The 20,522-nt window shown below is 55.6% G+C and overlaps 9 protein-coding genes across 9 annotated transcripts; 3 read left to right on the forward strand and 6 right to left on the reverse strand.

Moving 5' to 3' along the window:
- Nucleotides 1-30: 30 nt before the first annotated feature.
- Nucleotides 31-1,257, reverse strand: CABS01_15733 (uncharacterized protein; the record flags this gene model as incomplete). The annotated part of the gene is made up of 2 exons (XM_060549067.1): nt 31-831; nt 1,066-1,257. 2 exons carry the CDS (start codon nt 1,255-1,257, stop codon nt 31-33), a joined length of 993 nt encoding a protein of 330 aa, XP_060391025.1.
- A 1,304-nt stretch (nt 1,258-2,561) lies between these two features.
- On the forward strand, nt 2,562-3,781 carry CABS01_15734 (phospholipase/Carboxylesterase; the record flags this gene model as incomplete). The annotated part of the gene is made up of 4 exons (XM_060549068.1): nt 2,562-2,987; nt 3,073-3,108; nt 3,217-3,614; nt 3,697-3,781. 4 exons carry the CDS (start codon nt 2,562-2,564, stop codon nt 3,779-3,781), a joined length of 945 nt encoding a protein of 314 aa, XP_060391026.1.
- Nucleotides 3,782-5,115: 1,334 nt separating this feature from the next.
- On the forward strand, nt 5,116-6,720 carry CABS01_15735 (uncharacterized protein; the record flags this gene model as incomplete). Its single annotated transcript, XM_060549069.1, has 1 exon — nt 5,116-6,720. The coding sequence occupies one exon, from the start codon at nt 5,116-5,118 to the stop codon at nt 6,718-6,720; it is 1,605 nt and encodes a 534-aa protein (XP_060391027.1).
- Nucleotides 6,721-7,270: 550 nt separating this feature from the next.
- CABS01_15736 (uncharacterized protein) lies at nt 7,271-8,757 on the reverse strand (the record flags this gene model as incomplete). The annotated part of the gene is made up of 2 exons (XM_060549070.1): nt 7,271-8,579; nt 8,666-8,757. The coding sequence occupies 2 exons, from the start codon at nt 8,755-8,757 to the stop codon at nt 7,271-7,273; spliced, it is 1,401 nt and encodes a 466-aa protein (XP_060391028.1).
- A 1,678-nt stretch (nt 8,758-10,435) lies between these two features.
- On the forward strand, nt 10,436-12,661 carry CABS01_15737 (uncharacterized protein; the record flags this gene model as incomplete). Its single annotated transcript, XM_060549071.1, has 4 exons — nt 10,436-10,454; nt 10,507-10,543; nt 10,599-10,880; nt 10,927-12,661. The coding sequence occupies 4 exons, from the start codon at nt 10,436-10,438 to the stop codon at nt 12,659-12,661; spliced, it is 2,073 nt and encodes a 690-aa protein (XP_060391029.1).
- A 439-nt stretch (nt 12,662-13,100) lies between these two features.
- Nucleotides 13,101-14,963, reverse strand: CABS01_15738 (rab protein geranylgeranyltransferase component A; the record flags this gene model as incomplete). The annotated part of the gene is made up of 3 exons (XM_060549072.1): nt 13,101-13,441; nt 13,646-14,769; nt 14,890-14,963. 3 exons carry the CDS (start codon nt 14,961-14,963, stop codon nt 13,101-13,103), a joined length of 1,539 nt encoding a protein of 512 aa, XP_060391030.1.
- Nucleotides 14,964-15,698: 735 nt separating this feature from the next.
- CABS01_15739 (uncharacterized protein) lies at nt 15,699-16,296 on the reverse strand (the record flags this gene model as incomplete). Its single annotated transcript, XM_060549073.1, has 2 exons — nt 15,699-15,907; nt 15,987-16,296. 2 exons carry the CDS (start codon nt 16,294-16,296, stop codon nt 15,699-15,701), a joined length of 519 nt encoding a protein of 172 aa, XP_060391031.1.
- A 368-nt stretch (nt 16,297-16,664) lies between these two features.
- On the reverse strand, nt 16,665-17,702 carry CABS01_15740 (exosome complex exonuclease RRP43; the record flags this gene model as incomplete). Its single annotated transcript, XM_060549074.1, has 1 exon — nt 16,665-17,702. The coding sequence occupies one exon, from the start codon at nt 17,700-17,702 to the stop codon at nt 16,665-16,667; it is 1,038 nt and encodes a 345-aa protein (XP_060391032.1).
- Nucleotides 17,703-18,190: 488 nt separating this feature from the next.
- On the reverse strand, nt 18,191-19,315 carry CABS01_15741 (uncharacterized protein; the record flags this gene model as incomplete). Its single annotated transcript, XM_060549075.1, has 2 exons — nt 18,191-18,998; nt 19,068-19,315. 2 exons carry the CDS (start codon nt 19,313-19,315, stop codon nt 18,191-18,193), a joined length of 1,056 nt encoding a protein of 351 aa, XP_060391033.1.
- Between the last annotated feature and the right edge of the window lie 1,207 nt (nt 19,316-20,522).

The following is a 20,522-nucleotide window of genomic DNA, read 5'->3' on the forward strand; positions in this document are numbered from 1 at the left end:
TGTTGCGAACGCAAGGCTCTTGTGATGGCATCATGTCACGGATTTCGGGACATCCCCAAAACGATACTGAGCCCACGCGAAGCTGCCTTCCTTCATGGTCCACAGCTGCTTCCCGCGGTCGTCCCCCGCAGCCCCGGCGGCCACGTGAATGGGCATGAGATGATCCATGTACGGATGAGCCTGCTTGGCATCGGGCCGCCTGCAGACCTGAGCCATCTTGTCCTGCCTCTCGGCGACGTTGGAGACCTCGACAGCCTCTTTGAGAGCGTCGTCGAAGCTGACGGCGTACGGCATCGGCCGCGGATCGTTGCTCATGTGGTAGAGATTGTGAACGGACATGCCCGCGCCAATGATAACGACGCCTTCGTCGCGTAGGGCGGAGAGGGCGGCGCCGAGGCGGTAGTGAGCATCCGGGTCCTCTGAGCGGAAGAGCGATGCTTGGACTAGCGGGACCTTGAGGGGGTTTGTGGAAGGGTTGAAGGCTACGTGGAAGCCTGCCCACACGCCGTGGTCTAGGCCGCGGTCCGTCGTGGGCACGCAGGAGATGTTGCTGCCGTGGGAGGCGGAGAGGAGGGAGCAGACGCGGGATGCGAGCTGCGGGGAGCCGGTGTTCGGGTAGGTTGCTGAGTAGTAGTGGAGGGGGAAGCCGGAGAAGTCGTAGATTAGCGGGGCGGGGCCGGGTGCGGCGTTGATTGAGATGGTGGTGGGGGAGGGGGATTGCCAGTGGGCTGAGAAGACTAGGATTGCGGTGGGGGCGAGGGAGGTTATTTCGGCGCCGATGTGTTGGAGGGTTGGGTAGACTGGGTGGGCCTTGTTGTACATCACGTCTGGCTTTGTAGTGTTAGTTTGGTGATGAGGTTGTATGGTGAGGGCGAGGCATATGGTGAGAGTGAGAGTGAGGGACGGGGGGGGGGGGGGGGTGGTTTCGCCCGCGGGGGGGGAGAAGGGGGGGGGGGGCCGCGGTTTTTTTCTTTTTGGGGGGGGTGGTATTTGTGGGGGGGGGGGGGGGGGGGGGGGGGGGGGGGGGGGGGGGGGGGGGGGGGGGGGGGGGGGGGGGTTGCTTACGCCGCCGTGGGAGAAGAAGTAGACTGGCATCCGCGGTTTCTTCATCTTTGGTGAGTCTGTAATTTGAGAGGAAGTTGAGGGTATGAGAGTTGTCGTCACTGATGTGAGGAAGGCGCGGAGAGTAGGTGAGAGCATGTAGGCCGTTAGAGCGACTGTGAGGGACAGGAGGAATAGGGGATTTAGACGAGGCATCTTGGAGTGCGGTTGGTGGCTTAGTAGTTGACTTGACACGCCCGCGATGTTGTGTGTTTGAGTGATCGTCCTGGAGCGGGACGGGAGTCAAGCATATATGAACCCCCGGAGGTCGTTGGGCGCTACCCGACGGGCCGGATGAGGGATGCGGCGCGGGGGTTGAGGAGGGGCCGGATGGCGGGTGATTTTGTTTTCGTCGCGCGCGGCCGGGTCCACTGTTGTCTTAGCGGGCGGGCGGAGTGGGAGGGCCGTTCGAGGTGGGCGATGAACTGAGGTAGGATGCGTCAACGCAGGGCCATTAATAATCATCCTATTCCATACAAAGTACATGCTTCAAGAATACGTAAAAGATAGGAGGTAAGAATAAGAACAACGAAAATAACAGAAATAGTAAGAGCGAGAAATCAATAAGAGCAACAAGACAGTAAGAGCTGCCGTGACTGTAGTAGTAACGGGGTCACTAGGGGAAATAGGAACAATTTGAACAGTGCCCTAGGGATGCCAGGAATAGAGCTAGGGTATCGAGCAGCAAATGATTGTGTCACCCACTTGCGTACCAAAATGCGCCGAGGTGGTCGTGAGATCGTGGTCGTGAGATCGTGGTCGGAGGATTACCGGAATTACGGATTAGGGGGTTTAAGAGAGGTATGTTTGGGCCATCTACTGATCTCATGGCCTGACGGAGTGCGAAGCTCGAGGTGTAGAGCAGTCTAAGCTCTAGGGTGAGCTTCGAGCTTCCCCCTGCTCGTCAGTGAGGTGATGGGTGCTGACTGCTATCATTCTATGACTTTGCACCACATCACTATAAGTAAAGAATGCGTTCCAATGGCGCAAAGAATACACAATGACAAAAATCTTCTCGTAGCCTATCAATCCATTCGTCTCACTAGCCAGGAGGTATTTATCAAGGCCGACGGTTCAGGTCAAACTGGGCTGGTTGGTGGAGTATCTACCTTACCTAAGTTCGAGCTCCAGAATCAATACACCCGCAGCTCTAAGTAGTACGCCACGACAGGCTACGGGGTCGAGCTCGATTCACAGCAAGTGCACCAGGAGATGTAGCCACACCGGCGGTGAACTCTGTGTTTCCTTCGCATATCTTACGAGTAAGCAACCGTTACCACGAATGGGACAGTGCAAGCTGCATTGGAAAACGGTACCGAGCCCGGATCAGCGCCCCGCATACGCCAGCGGAGAAAGGGTAAGAAAAACCCACATCTTAATCGGCCCGCCGCCCGAGCTTTCGCCGCGTCGTCTCTCAGCTCTGTCTGTCCTGTGCTGCCCTTGCTTGACACAATCCGCAAATGCTCGTCTCGCGAGTAACCGCAACAACCATCCTCCTCACCCTCCTCGCGCCCTTCACCGCCGCCACACCGCAACAGGAGCAACAACGACTAAGGCACCTCGAGCAGCAGTATCCGCTTTCTGAGGCAGAAGAGCTCCACCCCCTGCCACCTCATCGCCCGTCTCTCGCAGGCATCGCAGAAGCGCAAGGTCCCGACTTACTCTCACCCCCTACCACCTACGAAGCTATGTCGTCCTCCGTCGCCCGGACGGCCCCGCTCGTGTTCCCGGCCGCGGGGAAGCACACGGCCACCGTCATCTTTGCTCACGGCCTCGGCGATACGGGCCACGGCTGGGCGAGCGCCGTTGAGAACTGGCGGCGGAGGCAGAGGCTTGATGAGGTCAAGTTTGTGCTGCCTCATGCGCCTCAGATCCCCATTACCTGTGTAAGTTGATACCCTGTCTCAGTTTCTTCAAATGGTTCCCTATCAAAATGCGGAAGTCGTTGCCGATTACTAACATCATGCACAGAACTGGGGCATGCGCATGCCGGGTTGGTTCGACATTGTAAGTCGCGCTACAATCTTCGACCGCCACCGCCAAAAACAGGCAGAAGCATCATCATCATCATCATCCCCATCATCGCCCAAGCTAACCACCATCCACCACCCACAGAAAGTCCTCGACGGCACAGTCGAGGCCCTCCGCGAATCCGAAGACGAGCGAGGGATCCTCGCCTCGTCAGAGTACTTCCAGCAGCTCGTCCAGGCCGAGGTGGACGCCGGCATCCCCGCCGAGCGCGTCGTCCTCGGCGGCTTCAGCCAGGGCGGCGCCATGGCTATTTTCTCGGGTCTGACGGGCAAGCACCGGATCGGCGGTATCGTGGGCTTATCGTGCTGGCTGCTGCTGAGTAACAAGTTTGCCGGCCTGGTCCCCGAGGAGAAGGCGAACCAGGAGACGCCCGTGTGGTTGGGCCACGGCGACGCGGATCCGCTTGTCAGGCCTGAGTTGGGGGCGCTGAGTATGGATGCGTTGAAGGGGCTTGGGTATAAGGTGTCGAGGACGCTTTACCCGTGAGTATTCTCTGTCGCCCTCTCACTTCCTTCTTCATAGGGCCAGGTCACAATTAGGGCGGAATGCTGACATCAATCACAGGGGTATGGGTCACGCCGCTTGCCCTGAGGAGTTGGACGCCGTTGAAGCTTTCTTGTTGGAGAGACTCCCGCCTACTCAGAAGTAGGGTGCTGTTGGCAGAGATCTTTTTAGGAGTAGCTGGAAGATGTGTTTATGTATGTAGAAAGAGCACGAGGCAACGGAAGGATAGAGAGAGCCTAGGAGCCAGGGAAGATGGTCTTTTTCGACAGAGGATGTTCGATAGAACCAGTCTTGCTCAAGATAAACAACATGATACATCATTTCCATTACCAAAAGCCTACGTTCACTAAGCCAATCGCTCGATGAGAATGTATGTATACATGGTCCTGTAAAGTGAGAGCGAACGAAATCGATGATGTAGAATAAGTTGCCTCATCTTCGATAGCCTATTTGAGAAGTAGTTTCGTTTCAAATTGCCTCGTGGACCCGTTGTGAGAGATGAGAGTGAGATCACACTCAAATGCGATCATGGACAATGTCTCTCATTAAGCAACTCAGTGAGAGGGTCGCCTTGCCTCACATTCCTAAGCACACAACATACACAGACATGCACATAATTAATAAGCTTACCTAACCATGTCGGACTAAGCTAATCAACTTGTGGCAAGCTCGTCAATCCGCCGTTTGGTTGCGCTAGCGTTGTCTCGTCCAAGGGCCGTCGTCTTATCTCACCTTCATTCTTCACTGCGGTGTGTGGTGCTGCAGCAACTGTTCTTTAGTCTTCCCTCCCGCCTGCCGCAAAGCAGGGCATCTTCCAGGGTCACCTGCGGGTCCCCTTTCCCCCCACCTCATCGTCCCCCGAATCACAAGGTCTCCCAGCGCCATGGGCCCCCATGGACATCCAAAAGACGCCAGCCCAGAATGCGCCAGATGCGCCAGATGCCCCAATCCTGAGCCAGCCGGAACCCTCCCAAGTCCCAACGGGTGGTGACCTTGTGCTGTCCGTCCTGGGAAGCTGCAGCTTGCATCTGCATCCAGCAGCAACCCGGGCAGCAGCGGCGGCGTTCGTCTTGCGTTTCTCCAAAAAAAAAAAAAGATCTCCAACCACAACTTTCCCATTTCTTCCCTCTTTCTTTTCTTCATTATCTTCATCGTCCCGGTGGGAGCGCTTCTCATAGCAAGCTGTCAGGTTTCTAATTCTTGATCTTCACCGGGCCCCTTGAGCATGTCACTGTCCGCACTGGCGTTGTGAAGACCACGATAAACAAAACAAAGCCCACAACTCCACGTCCTGTCGCACACATCCCGGCACATAGCAACCCCGAAGCCCCGAGATCTTCCTCCCCTCGCAAAGATACCATACTCCCCGCAGCTGTTGCTATCGCCAACAGAAACCAAGAAGAAACTTAACGAAACGGCATCCAAAAGGCGAAAGGGAGAAAAGTCACCGCAAAACTTCCAGAAGCTCCAAGCCCGACGATGGCATCGCAAGGCGCACCAGGCGACTCCCGCCCCATAACCCCAACTCCCTCACAACTCCCGCCGGTCCCCGCGTCGCCAGTCTACTCCCTCGCCTCGACCGCGAACCCGCTCTCCTCCTACCATCTGCCCCTTCCGCCACCACCGCAACCCGTACACGCCGTCCTCACAAAGTCCGACTTAGAGTCTTCCCAGACCGCCTACACCGACCTCATCCAGTCCGCAAAGGCCTACCGCATCGCCCTCGCATCCCTCTCCACCGCAGCCTCCGCCTTCGGCTCCGCACTCGAATCCTGCGCAAGGCTCAAAGAAGCCCGCGCAGAGTCTCTATCGGGCGGCATAAACGGCCTCTCGGGAGGCGGAGGCGGTGGTGGCGGCGGAGGCCTGTTGTCGGCAAGTTTCACGGCCGGCGGACCAAAGGGATCCTGCACCGCCGACCTGCTTCTCTCCGCCTCGGGCGTCCACCATCTGGTCGCGAACCACCAGCAGATTCTCTCCGAGACCGTCTACCGCGACTTCGAGGTCCCTTTACTTCACGAGCTAGACCAATGGCGACAGCGCGTCGACGACGAGGAGGAGGCCTACGTGCGCGAGGTCAAGGCCCGCAACGCCGAGATCAGGAAGCTGGAAAAGGAAGGGCTGAAGCTGCATAAGCAGCGCAGGAGAGACGTGGGCAAGTTCAGGGCACACCTGGTGGACCTGACGACGAGGCTTGACGGGTTGACTTCCCTGCACGGGGAGCACGCGCGGACGCTGCTGCGGGAGAGCCAGGATACCAGCGGGCGGATCCTCGAATCGTCGTGTAGTCTTGTGCGCGCCGAGGTCGATATCTTTGAGTCGCTTGCGCGCAAAGGGTGGAGCGGCGGCGGGCTGGACGAGTTGTTGGAAAAGGGCGCAGATCTGTTTGCCAGCGACGAGGTCGGTGACCACTCTGGGCTGGGCAGCGTTATTGGCGGTGGTGTAGGCGGTGGCGGCGGGTCGGCCGAGACGGCCAAGCTGTTTAGCATTCTCCCGCCCAAGAGTATCCTCGCGGACGCGGCGTCGGATATGACGAGGCGAGGGGGCCACGCGCGGGGCGATAGTTTGCTCAGCGACCCGGAGCGGTACCAGAGTCTCGCTGCCGCCGCGGGAGGGCCGTCGCCCGGCTTCGGCGGCGACGACAACGATACGGATAGCATCTTTTCCGAGACGAATTTCAACCGACCCAGGGGCGTGAGACCGTTCTCACCCCAGCCTATCCGGCGGCACGCTACCGACGTTACGTTTGACAGTCTGGGGGTCGGTCTGAGTGAGGAGTCGAGGGGACAAGAGGACAAGACCCCTGAGAATGAGGTGGAACAGAGGCGGCATGATGTGCTCGAGGAGGAAGATGAGGACGAGACTCTCGGGGAGAGGCCGAATTGGGGCGACGAGCCGGTTGACTCCAAAAGTCATACTGAAAGCGGAGAAGAAGAAGAAGAACAAGAAGGAGAGTCTGCGGCGTTGCTTGGAGACACTGCCGTCGTGGAAGATACCACCGCGCAAGACGGGGCGGCAATCGCGAGCGGGTCGGAGGAGAGGGGGCGGCCTGGACGGCGGTGGAGTGTGAATGAAGACGACGCCTAGATGTTTTGGTTTCCCGTCCGAGGTTCAGTGGTTACTCTGCCCGGGGGTTTTGACGGCGGCGAAAAAGACTCATGATTCATTCTTGTTATACCCATTTAGAGGCGGCGTTGTTTATCTTTCTACAATCACCTGACCTGAGGGATTCAGGGGGCGAAGCGCTTCTCTGGCTATCCCCTTTGGTGCTTTGCATAGATACATAGTCTGTTATACATATTCTGGTTGGCAAAGTCTTCTTTCACACACTTCTAAACATGACGAGATTTGACCTGGGCATATAGTGATCCTCTGACTGAGCCTCTCAAATCTCTGTTTCGGTGCTTGGTCTCTGACCGAACCTGCTTCTGCTCGCCCAAATCTATGAACTATAAACAAAGTAGTTTTGCGCGTGGTATTCGTATAGAACATGAAACTTTTTTTAAAACCCCGCCCGTTTACCAGCCCCTTTCCAAACCAAACGCCGTCCATCTCGCCCGTCAAGTTAAACACTCACAAGCCCCCCTTTATTGAAAATTCTCGCTCGTCTCCCAATCCATGGTTTGAATCAACTCCTTTAGTCGTCCTTGTCGGCGCTCATAATCTCGCCGCCAAAGAGCCCAAACGTAGAGTCGAGCCAGCAAATGACCTTCCAGTACAAGCTCGCGCGGTTCCAGTCAAAGTCGCCGTTGTCGGTGCGCGGCACCTCGTTGCCAATCATGGAGCCGCTGAACCACTTCAAAAACGGCACCATGTTGACCAGCCTCTGGGTGTAGCTCTGCTGCGGCAGCAGGGCCTGCTCGGCGGGGAGGAGCTTAGCCTTGCGCGCGGTGGGGATGCGCCGGCAGAAGAGGCTGTCTTCGGTGGTCGTCGTGGCGGTGGTCAGCGCCGATTGTTGCTGCGAAAAGGGGTCGGCGGTCACCGTCGCGGACGAGTTTGTCGCGTTGGAGATTGTGGCCGTCTCGATTGTGTTGGAGGAGGTGAGAGATGTGGGCGGAGAGAGGTCGCTCATGGAGCGGGCGTTGGGGAGGGCAAAGGGGTTGCCGCCGGTGGGCTTGTTGGATGATGCGGTGCGGTGCTTGCTGCGCGGCGTCCGGTGTGTGCCGAAGCTGCCTGCTGGGACGGACTGTGAGCGGCCGAGATCGTCGGCGCTGGGAACGAGGGAGTCGACGTCTGGGATGGGCTCGTCGCGGGCAGGCTGGTGGCCGTGGTAGGGTTCCGCGTAGACGAGGTAGCCCAGCACGCGCTGGGGGCTGGCGTAGACGGCGGCATCGGCGGCGTCTGCGGACTCAAAGGTGACCTCGATCCAGTGTTGGCCGCCGTCGGCGCGGTTGACCTTTGCGCGCTCCTCAGGCGTGAGGCCTCTTCGCCGGGTGAAGGCAGGATCGCGGAGCTCTGACTTGTAACGGCGTTGCTCGAGGGGCGGTTCGCGGGGGTAGTCCTCGCAGATCAGGCCGGCGAGCTGCTCGTAGTGGGAGATTGCGGCGTACTGTTGCGACGCGGAGCGGTAGCCGCGGAGGACGACTTCGGTCGGGACGTGACGGGTTACGCGGGGCTCGGCGGCGGCGGCGGGCGCGTCGTCGGCTGCAAGGAGGGGCGGCTGCGAGAGGCCGGAGGTCTTGCGCTGGGGTGCGGCGTTGGGACCGGAGGCGGAGGAAGGATTCGTCGCGCCGCTGCCCGATGTTGATGAGGGCGCCAGGTTGGAGTTGGAAGTTGTGGCTTGGGAGGAGATCCAGTCGCCAAATATCTTGTCGGCGGCTGCTACTGTTGGGTTTTCGCGACGGCCGGCGGGAGTTCCTGTTCTCGAGCGCGAGCGGCGTGTTGATTTTCCAAAAGATCCAGTCTCTGCTACGCCACGGCGGCGGGCGCCAGGAAGGCCTTCTTGTCTAAGGGGAGGAAAGTCTGTGTTAGCGGCATGTCATTGCGCGTGGCATTGAGCTTGCAGTCGAGCGCGGTTGGCTTTGAGACGTACTGTGGGAAAACCATGGCGTAGGGTCGTTTGATGCCGTCGTCTCCAACGTAAAGCTCCTCATCGGGAACATTGTGAAGAATAAGAGGCGCCATCGTGTCGTTTGTATTAGGAGGATGTTGCCTCGTCGAGTAATATGGTCCGGGGTGGCTGTCGCAGAAGCGGCGGTATGGGTAGCTTCGACGTGCTTCGAGGCAGGCAAACACGATCAATCGCACTCTAACTCGGACGCAGGGAGGTAAAGAAGACTGGGAAAAGGAGTGTGTGGTGGCCGCCGAGGTGCTGTTGTGCCTTTGGCTCTGGGAGGACAAAGAAAGCGCCTTACTGTGGTCGACTTCACATGGCCCGTGGTGATGATTTTCTACTGCGAAAAGGCACCCAGGCCTGACCCAGCAACGACCCAGCGGAATATTAGCCTGCCGACTTCCGGGCGTACTGGAACCCAGGCGCTTCCTGTCGGGGTTTGCAGGGGTCCCAAGATCTGTGCACACCGTCCGGTGCTTATGTCATCTGTTGTCTGATCGTAACCTCAAGTCTCAACCACAAGAATCTATCATTCGCGATCCCGCAAAGTACTTTGCTCATAAAGCGACGTTTGACTATTTTTATTGGGCTAACTTATTGCCGACGGTTTTCTATGTTTGTAAGTCCATTAATAACAACCAGAAGCGTATCGAAGTTTGGGTTTGATATGAAAACATTCTTAGTTGAGGCTTCAACTTCCAAAACCAAGCTTCCTTCTATTGTGGTCCTCCTCTATCGCGATTTCAAACTATCTGTTACTTGGAGCTTCCTCTTGTCAATTCAAGATACCCTGATCAGAAAGCCTGACTTCTCGTACGAGTAACTCTGGCGAAACCATCTCAAAAGTTCCAAGTGCACACATCTTTCCTCAATTTCTGATATTTCTCTTCCTCAAACCTTGGTTGAGTAGAAATACCACGCTACTAGTACCTTAGTCTAAATCAGTTTGGGGTTATTTGTTCCCCGAGATGCCCAACGCCGTAAACGCTAGCCAAGTCCAAATTGTGTTGCAAAATGTACTAGCTGTGACGTTGAGATAATGCCTGGGCATGGTATCTTTGTAAGGTAGGTAGCTTCTAACGTAACAAAACGGATGATGACGGCAAGCGACGGACTACCAAGACTAGAATATGTATCAATCATGCCACCAAAACAATACAAGCTCAACAATCATCTCCATCGTTCTGACAAGGTCCGTTAAGAATTGGGTACTATCAGTCAGCTACTCCCTTGACTTTCTGCCGAGCCTGTAAGGTAGAGCTTCCAGCATGATATCATGCTAAGGTACCTTCCATTGAGAATGGTGTTTGGTAGGTACCTGACATAGTGGTGTAAGTGCCTACCTTGAGAATTAGCAGTTGTGAGCCATCAGAACAGTTCAAACTGCGCGTACCCGTACCTGTCTTCATCTGAGGTAGGTGCTCACGAGACAAGGCAGTTGCCCATTGGACAACGTGCCTTCTGCAACTTGGAAGACTCTCGACATGGCAGGAGCACTTGGGGAACCGCGAGGCAACAATGCTCGAATACGGAAGGCACCTTTCAGCCTGCCTCATCTGTTGACGCGCCACGACGCGACTGCTTATCCTCACTCTATGTCGTCCCTTCTCCTTTCTTCCACACTCACCCCGTCACTTCCGCACCAACACCACAAAGACCACGCCCAACCTCCTACTTTCTGCCAAGTCTAATTGTCTCGAAGCTTCAACTCCCGCCACGACGGCGTTGATCTCTTGTGTAGAAACCATCATGTTCTACAGCCACGAGAGTTGGTCATTCCAGTCGAACACCGGATCCCACCTGTCACTAACACCGAGCAGTCCTCACCAGCCACCAATTCGGTGTTGCGACCATCTGGTGAGCAAGATCCTGTCCGTATGAAATAATATTTCTACTTACCCCTCATCTCCAGGGTCATTGCGACTATTGGTCCTCGTGGCGCTGGCACTCACAAAAAGGTGTCCCGTCGGGCTATCGAAGATGTCGATATTCGGAAGGCTTGCGAGAAGATCATTCAACCGGGAGCTCCCATCTCACTCCGTCTACAAAGCAATCTCCTCTATGGGGTCTCCCGTGTTTACTCATCCCAGTGTAAATATATGCTCACCGATACAGAGAAGGTTCAAACGACGATGAGAACCTTTCTTAGACTCATTGCCAACAACAAGACTGATCCCAAGGCCGGAAGAGCAAGGTATATCCACCGACAATCCTCTCGACACATTTGCTAATTTTGCCAGGCGCGAGCAAATCACTTTGAGCGACGACCCAGGCTTCGTTCCTTCGAGTGTTATGCCCTACTTCACCATTGACGACGACGGTAGTCCCTGCTTCGTTTCTGGCAGTCAGCCATCTTCAGGCTCCAGAAACAAGTCGCAGTCACAACTCAGTCCGTTCCCCGATTCCATCGACTTCCTTGACAACAGTGGCCACGGAAATTCCCCGTTCCATCTCGACTTTTCCCAGTCGCCAGATATCCCAGATTTCCGCTTGCCTTCTCCCTTCGCGCAAGGCTCTGCACAGAAGACGCTCCTTCCTCGATCTCGGGACGATATGGAACTCGACATGAATGCAGACCCTTTCGGAACTCTGGACGACTTCGACAACTTTGGTGGCGTGGAGCTAGCAATTGACGAAAACGGGGCAGTCATCCTGGACGAAGACGAGCTTGAGTTACCTGAGCTTCCAGGGATCGACATGGACGAGGCCGACATTCTGATTCAGCATAATCAGGTCGCGGACGATCATCAAGTTGCTGGCGATGTCCTTGCTGTCGACGCGCAACATGCCGTGCCCTTGCTCGGAAGCGACCCTCTTCCGCTTTTGAGAGATGAGCCATTGGTCCCTGAGGCCTCCCGGAAGGTTCAGAGCGACCAAGCAGTTGCCCCTGCCAACAAGCGTCGCCGCATTCTAGAGCTAGATAACGGCACACAGCTCTCCCGTTCAACTCTCAAATCCTGGCAGGAAGGCTACCTCGATAACACAGAAAGAGCGATCAAAAGGCGCAGGGGCAACGCAAACCAAGCCAAAGAGAACGCCTACTTCTTTCTTTTTGGAAAGGGTATTGGAGGCGTGGGTACCTATGGGGTTGACTTCCCCTTAGCTGAGCTGTTCGCGGGCAATGGCCTGCGTGACATCATTTACGGCCCGCCCACAGAAGAGGAACGCGAGGCTCAGACACCTTCCCCCAAAGGCCGTCGGAGACGAGCAGGCGAAGCATTTGGAGAGAACAGCAATGAAGTTGCGGACCGAAACGTTCGACCCAGGCTCAATGAGACACCGCAGCAAAGCCGCCTTATGGACGATGACACTGGCTTCGACATGGCCTTCGGGGACGATTCGATGCCCGAGATGGGCATGGAGGCTGGCCAGCCCATGCGCGACAATCATTCATCGTCCTTGATGCCTTGGGCCCAAACCCCTTCGGTGGGCAGGGGCTCTTCCGTTGCCAGCCACAGCGCCCGGAGGCATGAAAACACTAGCCGCCAGAAGTCTGCCAGTATCCGCGGAAGCAGCATGCCACCTTTCGAGCCCCTACATGATGCGCAGCACACGGACGACTTCGACGCCTTTCCCTTCGACATGCCGGCGTCACAGGACTTGGCTCCTAAAGGTCTTGACCCAGCTGAGATCCTTATCACTGCCCAGCAGGAAGGTGAGAACGACTCTCAATGGATGCGATCGATGCTCGACACCGCAAGTGGAGAGTTCCTACAATGGACAGAGGAAGAAGCCAAGAAGACGGGCCAAATCAAGGAGGGAGATGCGAAGAAATATCGTCGATGGGTTGATTTTGACAATCTCATCGAGCCCACGAAGCAGAACCACGTCGTCGCGGCCCAGGCGTTCTATCATGTTCTCGCTCTGGCGACCAAGGACGCCATTACAGTCGAGCAGCATGTTGCGGATCTGCAGCCCTTTGGGCCTATTCGAATTGGAGTTGACATGACGGCGCACATCAACAGCGAGGATTGACAACTGAATAGCGTATCCAACGATCGATTCTACGACACGATATGACGACACGGGGTGCCTAATGCTGCAAATTGCCTGGAAGAATCGGGGAGAGTTTGTTTGCTTGAGAAGTTTCGTTCGGGGAGGGAGGTTCGTTTGACATTTTCTGCGTCTTTGATTTTCAGCTTTACATTGCGACAAGTTTGATTTTCCGGATTAGGATAAAGGGGGTTCTTCTCGAAGTGAGAAGGCGATTCTAGTCATCTAGGGACTAAAGTATCGATCGGTCTGGTGGAGAATCTGGGAACTTGGAATTGCTATCTCGAGGAATTGGGATCACATACGGGCAGAAGACTTGCTAAACATCGAACACACATTAGCTACATTCACCAGAAGAAGTTCTTGATTTTGAAGATGTCATTGAGGTTCATTATTACGTGCACTCATTGGAAAAGCTAGACTATTCGTAGACATCCTCCTCATCGCCAACTCCTTCCCGATCCTCAAACTTCATGTAGACAATGTCGGGATCCTCGGCCGCCGGACCCATGACTTTCGTCCAGACATCCTTGATCGGCTCCAGAGCCGTGTCGCTGAAGGCAAGATCGAGCGGCAGGCTGGGAAGGACCTCTGATGCATCTGCGGAATTTGACGCAGCCGCGTGTGCCTGTTGGTACGCGACCTTGTAGATCGCCTGTGGCTTGTGTTCGCTATCGCCGAGGGCAGAAAGCAACGAAGCCAAAGCCTTTTCCAAGGCTTCGGCTGAGGTTGGTGTCATTGGAGTGACAAAGTAGAGAACGCCTAAACAGTGACCCTGTTAGTCGTGTGACAAGACAATACGAGGTAGTTGCAGGTCAAAGTGTGAAGAAAATGTGTACAATCAGTTCCACAGAAGTTTACGTCAAAGCAAGAGCTCAGGCAATGTAGATAAGTTTTTTTCTGAAATCATCATGTGTACGATGGAGGGCTTAAAACAGGGAGAAATAGGGGAATGTTTTAACTTACTCTGTCCGGTTGGACACTCCCCAGTCTCGCTTGAATGAGCAAAGACGTAAATGGGGAATGCTGATGCAACATCGGCGATGGAGTTGGCCGGGAATGCAATGACTGCTACAGCTGGTGTAGGCGATCCTTCGCCAACAGCCTCGAACAAAGACGAGAGCGGCGAGTTGATGACTGCAGTCAACCTGCTCACACGCTGGCCGCCGGAGGCAATCCCCTCAGCGCCGCGAACGAACATCCGGGATTTCACCGTAACGTCGCTGGTTAGGTCGACCTCGAAGCAAGCGCAATCTTCCCGGGCTTCGTCGAGCTGGCGCGTAGCTTTCGTGCCTGTGCCTAGCATGTAGACTGCGCCGCCGACGGCGCAAGCGCGGCAACCGACTTGCGCGATCTCAGAGAGACCGCCCCATTTGGGGTACACAGCAGCGAAGCCTGGCCCGAAGGCGCCCATGGAGGAGAGGTGCCTGTGGATAGCGGCCAAGCCGTCCTTGGTTGTGACCTTGCCGTCCAGACTCAAGGTAAGCGTGACGACGTAGGTCTGCAGAGCGGTGTCCAGCTTGAAGTCCGATGACAGGAACTCCGACAGAGGCTTGTCGGCATGTGGAGCCCATATGCCCTTGTTGTCTTCCGAGTTGTAGTCGAAGACGAACTTGAGGAACTTCATCAGCGACCGCTTCGCCCTTCCGGGGATAGCAGTTGTGGAGAAGACGGCTTCGCGGGTTGAGGGGATCGGCACAAGGCTCGGTTTTCCGGCTTCGATCCCGCTACCGGTAGCTGGTGGGGTGTAGATGAAGAAGGACCCAACGGCGAGAAACTCTATCTGTCGGAACGCGCGCGACGATACGAGTTGCTTCACCAGCTCTGAGCGGGTGTGTATGATCTGCGGCGCGAGAGCGAGAGAGTAGGCTCTCGGGAAAGAGAGTGAAGGTCCGGAACCCGTTGCTACCTCGGGCTTGCTCACCGTCACTGACGAGAAGACGCGCGGTGATCCGGCGACATCGTCGGCGGGAGTAGCGTTCGCAGTCGCCCACTCTTCAATCTCTTGCAAACTGAAGGCGGCTTCGGGGCCGCCATAGTACTCGTTGGGATCGAGGTGCAGAATTTGCTTTCCTGACCGCGAGAGGGCTCTTCACGGCCAGACGAGACTGCGTCAGTCAGATCGAGGCTTTTTCAAGAAACAACGATGCCGAAAGACGACGACGAGTTGGGCTGGGAAAAGAAAAAGAGAGGCCAGGAAGAGAGCTTACAAGGCTAGCAGCGACTGCTGCAGGCCAGTGCCGTGGAGTATGACATCCCACGTCTGCTCGGCCAGCGATTCCATGGTGTTGGAAAGTGTGAGGTCGAAAGAAGAGCAAGGAGGGAAAATTTGCGTGGAAGTCGAGAGCTGAGGTTGGAACCAGGAAGATTGACGATGGGGCTCCATGGTGGGGAACTCTGGAAAACGGAGGCTGAAGTGTGTGAAAGCCACAGCGGGCACTGTATTTCGGCACTGTAGCTGGCTCGCCTAAATTTTCATCGCGAGGAAAGCGCGACTGTCTCTGGTTTCTTCCTTCCTTCATCATCCGCTCGGTAACCAAGCCGCGAGTCAACATTCAGTAGATTCGCGGCTCATGAGGGCCTTTCATTAGGCTTCCTCGGCGCCGGGCGGTAGAAGGAATTTCCCTAGTATCTACTGCCTTGGAATAAAGTCTGAAAAGGTGGCTCGAATTGTGGAATACATATCTTCACCGCGGCACGCTCATTGTGCGTTCCGTGTTTCGCAGACTTTGGCTCGATCCTTGTGGGAGATGACGAAGCTCTGTTTTCTTTGCTAAGTTGATTCTATGAACCGAAACAAGTAAACCAGACTACTGTCGATCCCTAATGATTGTTTCCTGTCTGCTAGTGAAAACCCGTTTTGACCTATTCTGATGCCTCGTAACAATTCCTGGCGCACTCTGCGACACCTTGTTCAGGTACCGACGACTCTGTAAAATCAAGCAGACCTATACCCCCAAATTGTAATGCCCTTGTGGTATCATAATCATGTCTCGTTATCGTGTTGTCGGTGAACCCTTTAGTTGTCGGAAGAGTCCTCGCTGGTGTCGACATCAGGGACCAAGGCGACATGCTTGGCCTTGACGCAACCCTTGCTGGCGCCACGCTGGCTGTTGCAGCAGTCGACGATGCACATGGCCTCCTTGTTGGAAGTGAACTCCTCGCCGGCCTTGTCAAGATCCGCGAACCAGACCTCGTGTTCATTCTCGCACTCGAGAAGCCACTTGCCTGTTGCGTCGAACGCAGTTCGTAAGCATACTTTCACTCCACACTGAACAGGGAACGTCTCGGATGGATCGCAACTTACCATAGTGAGACAGGCAAGACTCGTTGGTGTTCTCCTTCTCGACGAAGGGCAGCTCGCACAGCTCGCACATCTTGATGTTGCGCTTCACAGTCTTGGGGAGCGGCTGGGCCCAGCTCTTGTTGGACAAGGAGGCGCGGGTAGACAGGCGACGCTTGGCGGCGGCGGCGGCCTCCGACTGCTTCTTGTCGTCGAGGTAGTCGAGGACGCTCTTGACGTGGTAGTGGGTGTCGGTGAAGCTGCAGACAGCCTTGAGGATCTGGACGAGTTCCTCCTTCGAGGCCTCCTGGATTCGAGAATGAAGATTGGCCATTGCTGGATGATGATGCTTGGTGTGTCTGAAGCAAAATTTCCAGAAAGTGGTGATGATTATCTCAAGTGATGCTGATTTTTTAAGGTGATGTGAAGAGAGAGGCTTAGCAGCTTCAGAAGATCGTGTCAGAGAAAAGATAATGGAAGTTGAGGGGCTCAAGTAGGTATGCGCTTTCATCTTCACCCGGACCGCACTAAAGGCGGCTGGTGGGTGAAAGGCGGCTGGGTCATCAAAGCTCACGATAGGGGGGGATCGGTTGCAGTCTTTGGCCGGGTAGAGCACAACCTGAGGATACATAAGAGGAAACGGCTTCCTTTGCCCAAACGTCTTGGATTTTCATGTCTTCCTTTTGGTGGGTATCATTATCTTCATGCCATGGCCTTGTAAAACTGCTCCCATCTCCGCTCTGCAACACCTACAAACTCCCGTATGAGCTGCGGCTGCAGTACGGTTCCTCCATGCTTTGATATCGCCAATACCTTCGTCTCTCCCTCGCTTCGGTCCACCACTGCTGTTACCTCTTCATCACATAGACTCTCCTCCAACCTGTCTGGGTCGACCAGAGTCCAGAACTTGCCGGCAGCAGGCCGATCCGTCGTCTCTTTGCCTGTGAAGACGCCAGCTGTGCAGGCGATAGGGAAGCCGTGCAACGTCAGGGGCTTGGGGCTCTCTCGGGAGCAGACGACCATCTCGCGGTCTGCGTCCCATCGTGCGATGGGTATCGTTGTGTCGCGAAGGGCGGCCAGGATAGCAGCCCAGGCAATGTCGAAGGGGTTGCCATCGAACGAGATGAAGAAGATGTCGATGTACAAAACCCAGTATGCCATGACAACCCTTTCACCCTCAGACTTCTCTTCGTCCTCGTCCTCATCCATCTTGTCGTCTCCATCATCGCCCTCCATCTCGGCCTTCTCGGCAGGGCGGGTGTACCATATTCTCAGGTCCTCCGCGTCGACGAGGTTGGAGGAATGCAGCAGTGAATAAACTCTCGTGCTCAGGGTCTGTGCCAGTGTTGTGGGAGGTACGCCGGGGAGGAACTGCGGTGCGCAGCCGGTGGCGAGCTCGATGTTGGGCACGAGCAAGTCGTAGTCCTTCAGCTCCGAGCTGGGCTTGCCGTTTTCATCGTCGAGATTCGCAGCGGTGCGGAAGTTGGGGATGTCGGAGGCCAGAAGTGTTTCGGCGCGAACACCGCAGATGACAGTTGTATCACCCGTCCGCACAACGGCGCTTCCATTGGCATGGGTCAAGCTGGAAGTGTTGACATTGGGAATTCGGGCTTCGTTGGGTGCGCGGCCGTTGCTTCTGGCAGCGTTGGCGGGCGCGGGAGGCTGGAGGTTTGCGAGGAGGAAGGGGTGAGGGGAGAGCTTGGCGAATGTATCGCGAGGAAGGCCCTTAGAGGTAGCCATTGTCGTAATATCTTTCGGAACAACGGGAAAGCAGAGAATCCTCTCAATTGAAGCGCAAACGATCTGGAGGATGGCCTCGGACTTGTCTGAGGTGGGATGAAGTGAGAGCTGGAAATTTTGAGTGGAGTCGGAGGTCGGCGTCAGTGGCTCCGGTGGGGTTCAACTAAGGTACCTAGGCATGTACCTAGGTAGCGCTGCCAGCGTCCAGTTCCAGGCCCTGCCCGGGCTGCAGTGAACGGATGGTCCCTTCCTGCAGCTGCATCATCGCACATCCCTCACCCCACTATACTTTTCCTTGCAGTGTTGACGACTTCAGGACATGAAATCGATCGATTGATTGCGTTCAACCATCACAGCGGCATGTTCTGGAAACTCGTTTGTACAATTGTAATATGCTTCTATTATATACTGATTTTCATAGTCATACGCATCGTTGTCCTTGCCATGCGACTCCCAGGCAAGACCTTCCTCCGCCGACATGTCACCGATCACAGCAAAGCCAGAGCGCTTCCAGCCGTGACATTGACACCGAGACTCAGGTTGCCCAATACTGAGCTGCTCAGCCAGTTGCCAACATAACCGTTCACATCCTCGGGCTTCTCCCACATGACCCAATGCGTACCATTCACCTCGCCTCTTGACAAGCTGTCGAAGTACGTCTCCATACCGGTCGACAAGATGGGAGGCAGCGCCGAGTCGAGCGAACCGCCGATGTACAGCGCAGGCTGCGAGTACTTGGCCGTGTACGCCGTAGCGTTGCTAGGGATGAGCGCAAGCTCGTCCTGCCAGTTGAGCTCGCCGGTACGGTACCAGTTGAGCGTCCTGTTAAAGGGATCACTACCGGCGTAGTTCTCCACGTAGTAGTCGAGCTCCTCCTCGCTCAACAGCGGCGTGTCCGTCGTTACGCCGTCGAGAAGGTCAAAGTCGAACCCGGCGCCGCTGGAGTTGAAGGCTGATGCACCGCTGGGCAGCTTGACGCCGTAGATTGTGTTGAGGATCTGGCGGACGCGGGTGGCGTTTTGGACGTCGCCGAGGCCAATGTAGTCCTGGACGGCGTCGGTGCGGAACTGCAGCTGGTAGTGCAGCGTGGGTAGTGCGGTGGCCTGGTCGACGTAGGCGAGACGGGGCGGTGCAAAGGGGGTGCTGATGACGAAGAAGGCCGAGATCAGCTCCGGGTGCCAGAGGGCTGCGCGGTAGACGACCGCTCCGCCCCAGTCGTGGCCGCCCAGGATGATGCGCGAGAGGCCGAGGTGGCTGGCGAGAGCAGCAATGTCATCTGAGGCGCGCTTGAATGTGCTGGTTGGGTCGGTCAGTCTTCGCCAAGCTTTCTTCGTTGAGGTGAGGTACTGGGTGTAAGAGACTTACTAGTAGTTGACGTCGGCGGGAGCATCAGTGCCTCCGTAACCCATCATGTCAGGAGCAATGACCCGGAGGCCCTTGGACAGGAGGTAAGGAATCTGGTTGCGCCATCCCAGGGACATATCGGGCCACCCGTGGATGAGGAAGATTGTCCCTACCACCTTGCCCGCAGGCTCGGCGTGGATGTAGTTGTACTCGACGCCATTGATAGTGGCAGTCTGGAACTCGAACCCAAACTTGGTGACAGCGCTCATCTTGACTCCAGAATCAGCAAAAAGAACGAATGTTGAAAACGAATGTGAATGCGCTCAGCGATGGCACTGAAGAGACGAAATGGAAACCAAAAAAACCAGCGAGGAGCCCCCGCCGACTATGTAGTTCTTCATTCTCTCGTCCCGAGCCTCGGCTTGCGGCAGTGTAACGGTCAATCCGCGGTGGAGACCCCATGTAAGTCTCCTCCGGGTCCTACCCAATTTGAACGGCGAACCCCCTTTTTTCCTCCTCTTTTGGCATCTTGGCGATTTTCGCAGTGGAGAGGGCGTAGGCAAACAATGCTATATATGGCGTGACATCCGGTGACCCCGGTGTGATATAATTTTTTGTTGGTATGACTGACTCTTACCCAATGGGCCAGAATACTGAGGATGGGGGAGGGCAGAGAAAAAATCAAGTTGTTGTGCGGAACCAGCGACGTCAGAGTTCGTAGCGACCGTGGATGTTTAGCCAAGCCTGATTTACAGCGTAAAGCGTCATTTTTCACAGGTTTTAGTTGGCTTGGGATGCATTTTAAGCAATTTAAGGCGGGCTGGGATCCCTTGCGATCCCTGTGATGAGTAACTACTGATAGAATACGATTATCTAGTGCCAAATCGGTGCCAAAATTAGCATGGGTCTTGACTCGGTGGAACTTTGGGAAACTTCAAGGCCACCGCAACCAAGTTGAAGCTTAATAACTGACGTTGGTCTGTGATATGACCCTAAGTCTATATCAGCCATGCGGGATGGCGAATCTGGGGATTAATTACTTGCAGCTTGTACGCAGCCCTTTGCACTGATCACTGTGGCTCGCGACAATGCAGGTTGCTTGCCCATCCTACAGCCGTAAACCTTGGAGCCAGACCTTCTTTATGAAAGCCCTCTCTTGGACGTCCATTTTTGAGAGCCCATGTTAAAGGGCTAACTCGTCGACTCGTTACTCTGAACAACTAGTATCTTGAGTCAAAAAGTATATGCCGGGGTTGCGGCTAGCCACACCAATTTGGACCCTCACATTACATATAGTCATTTAACTTCATCACAGGAACCGTCCGTCCTGAGATACTCTTTCCTGCGTATACAAATAAGTATATGTGCAAGGAGATGACGCCTGGCAGTGAATGATCCCTATTTGCCTCCTGCTAGCACCGGCCTAGGGCCTCTAAGTGAAACAGCTTAGTCTTCGCCACGGCTGGGAAACGTCGA

Source organism: Colletotrichum abscissum (assembly GCF_030869225.1).
Source record: "Colletotrichum abscissum strain IMI 504890 chromosome Unknown Scaffold_72.1, whole genome shotgun sequence".
Lineage (NCBI taxonomy): Eukaryota > Fungi > Ascomycota > Sordariomycetes > Glomerellales > Glomerellaceae > Colletotrichum > Colletotrichum abscissum.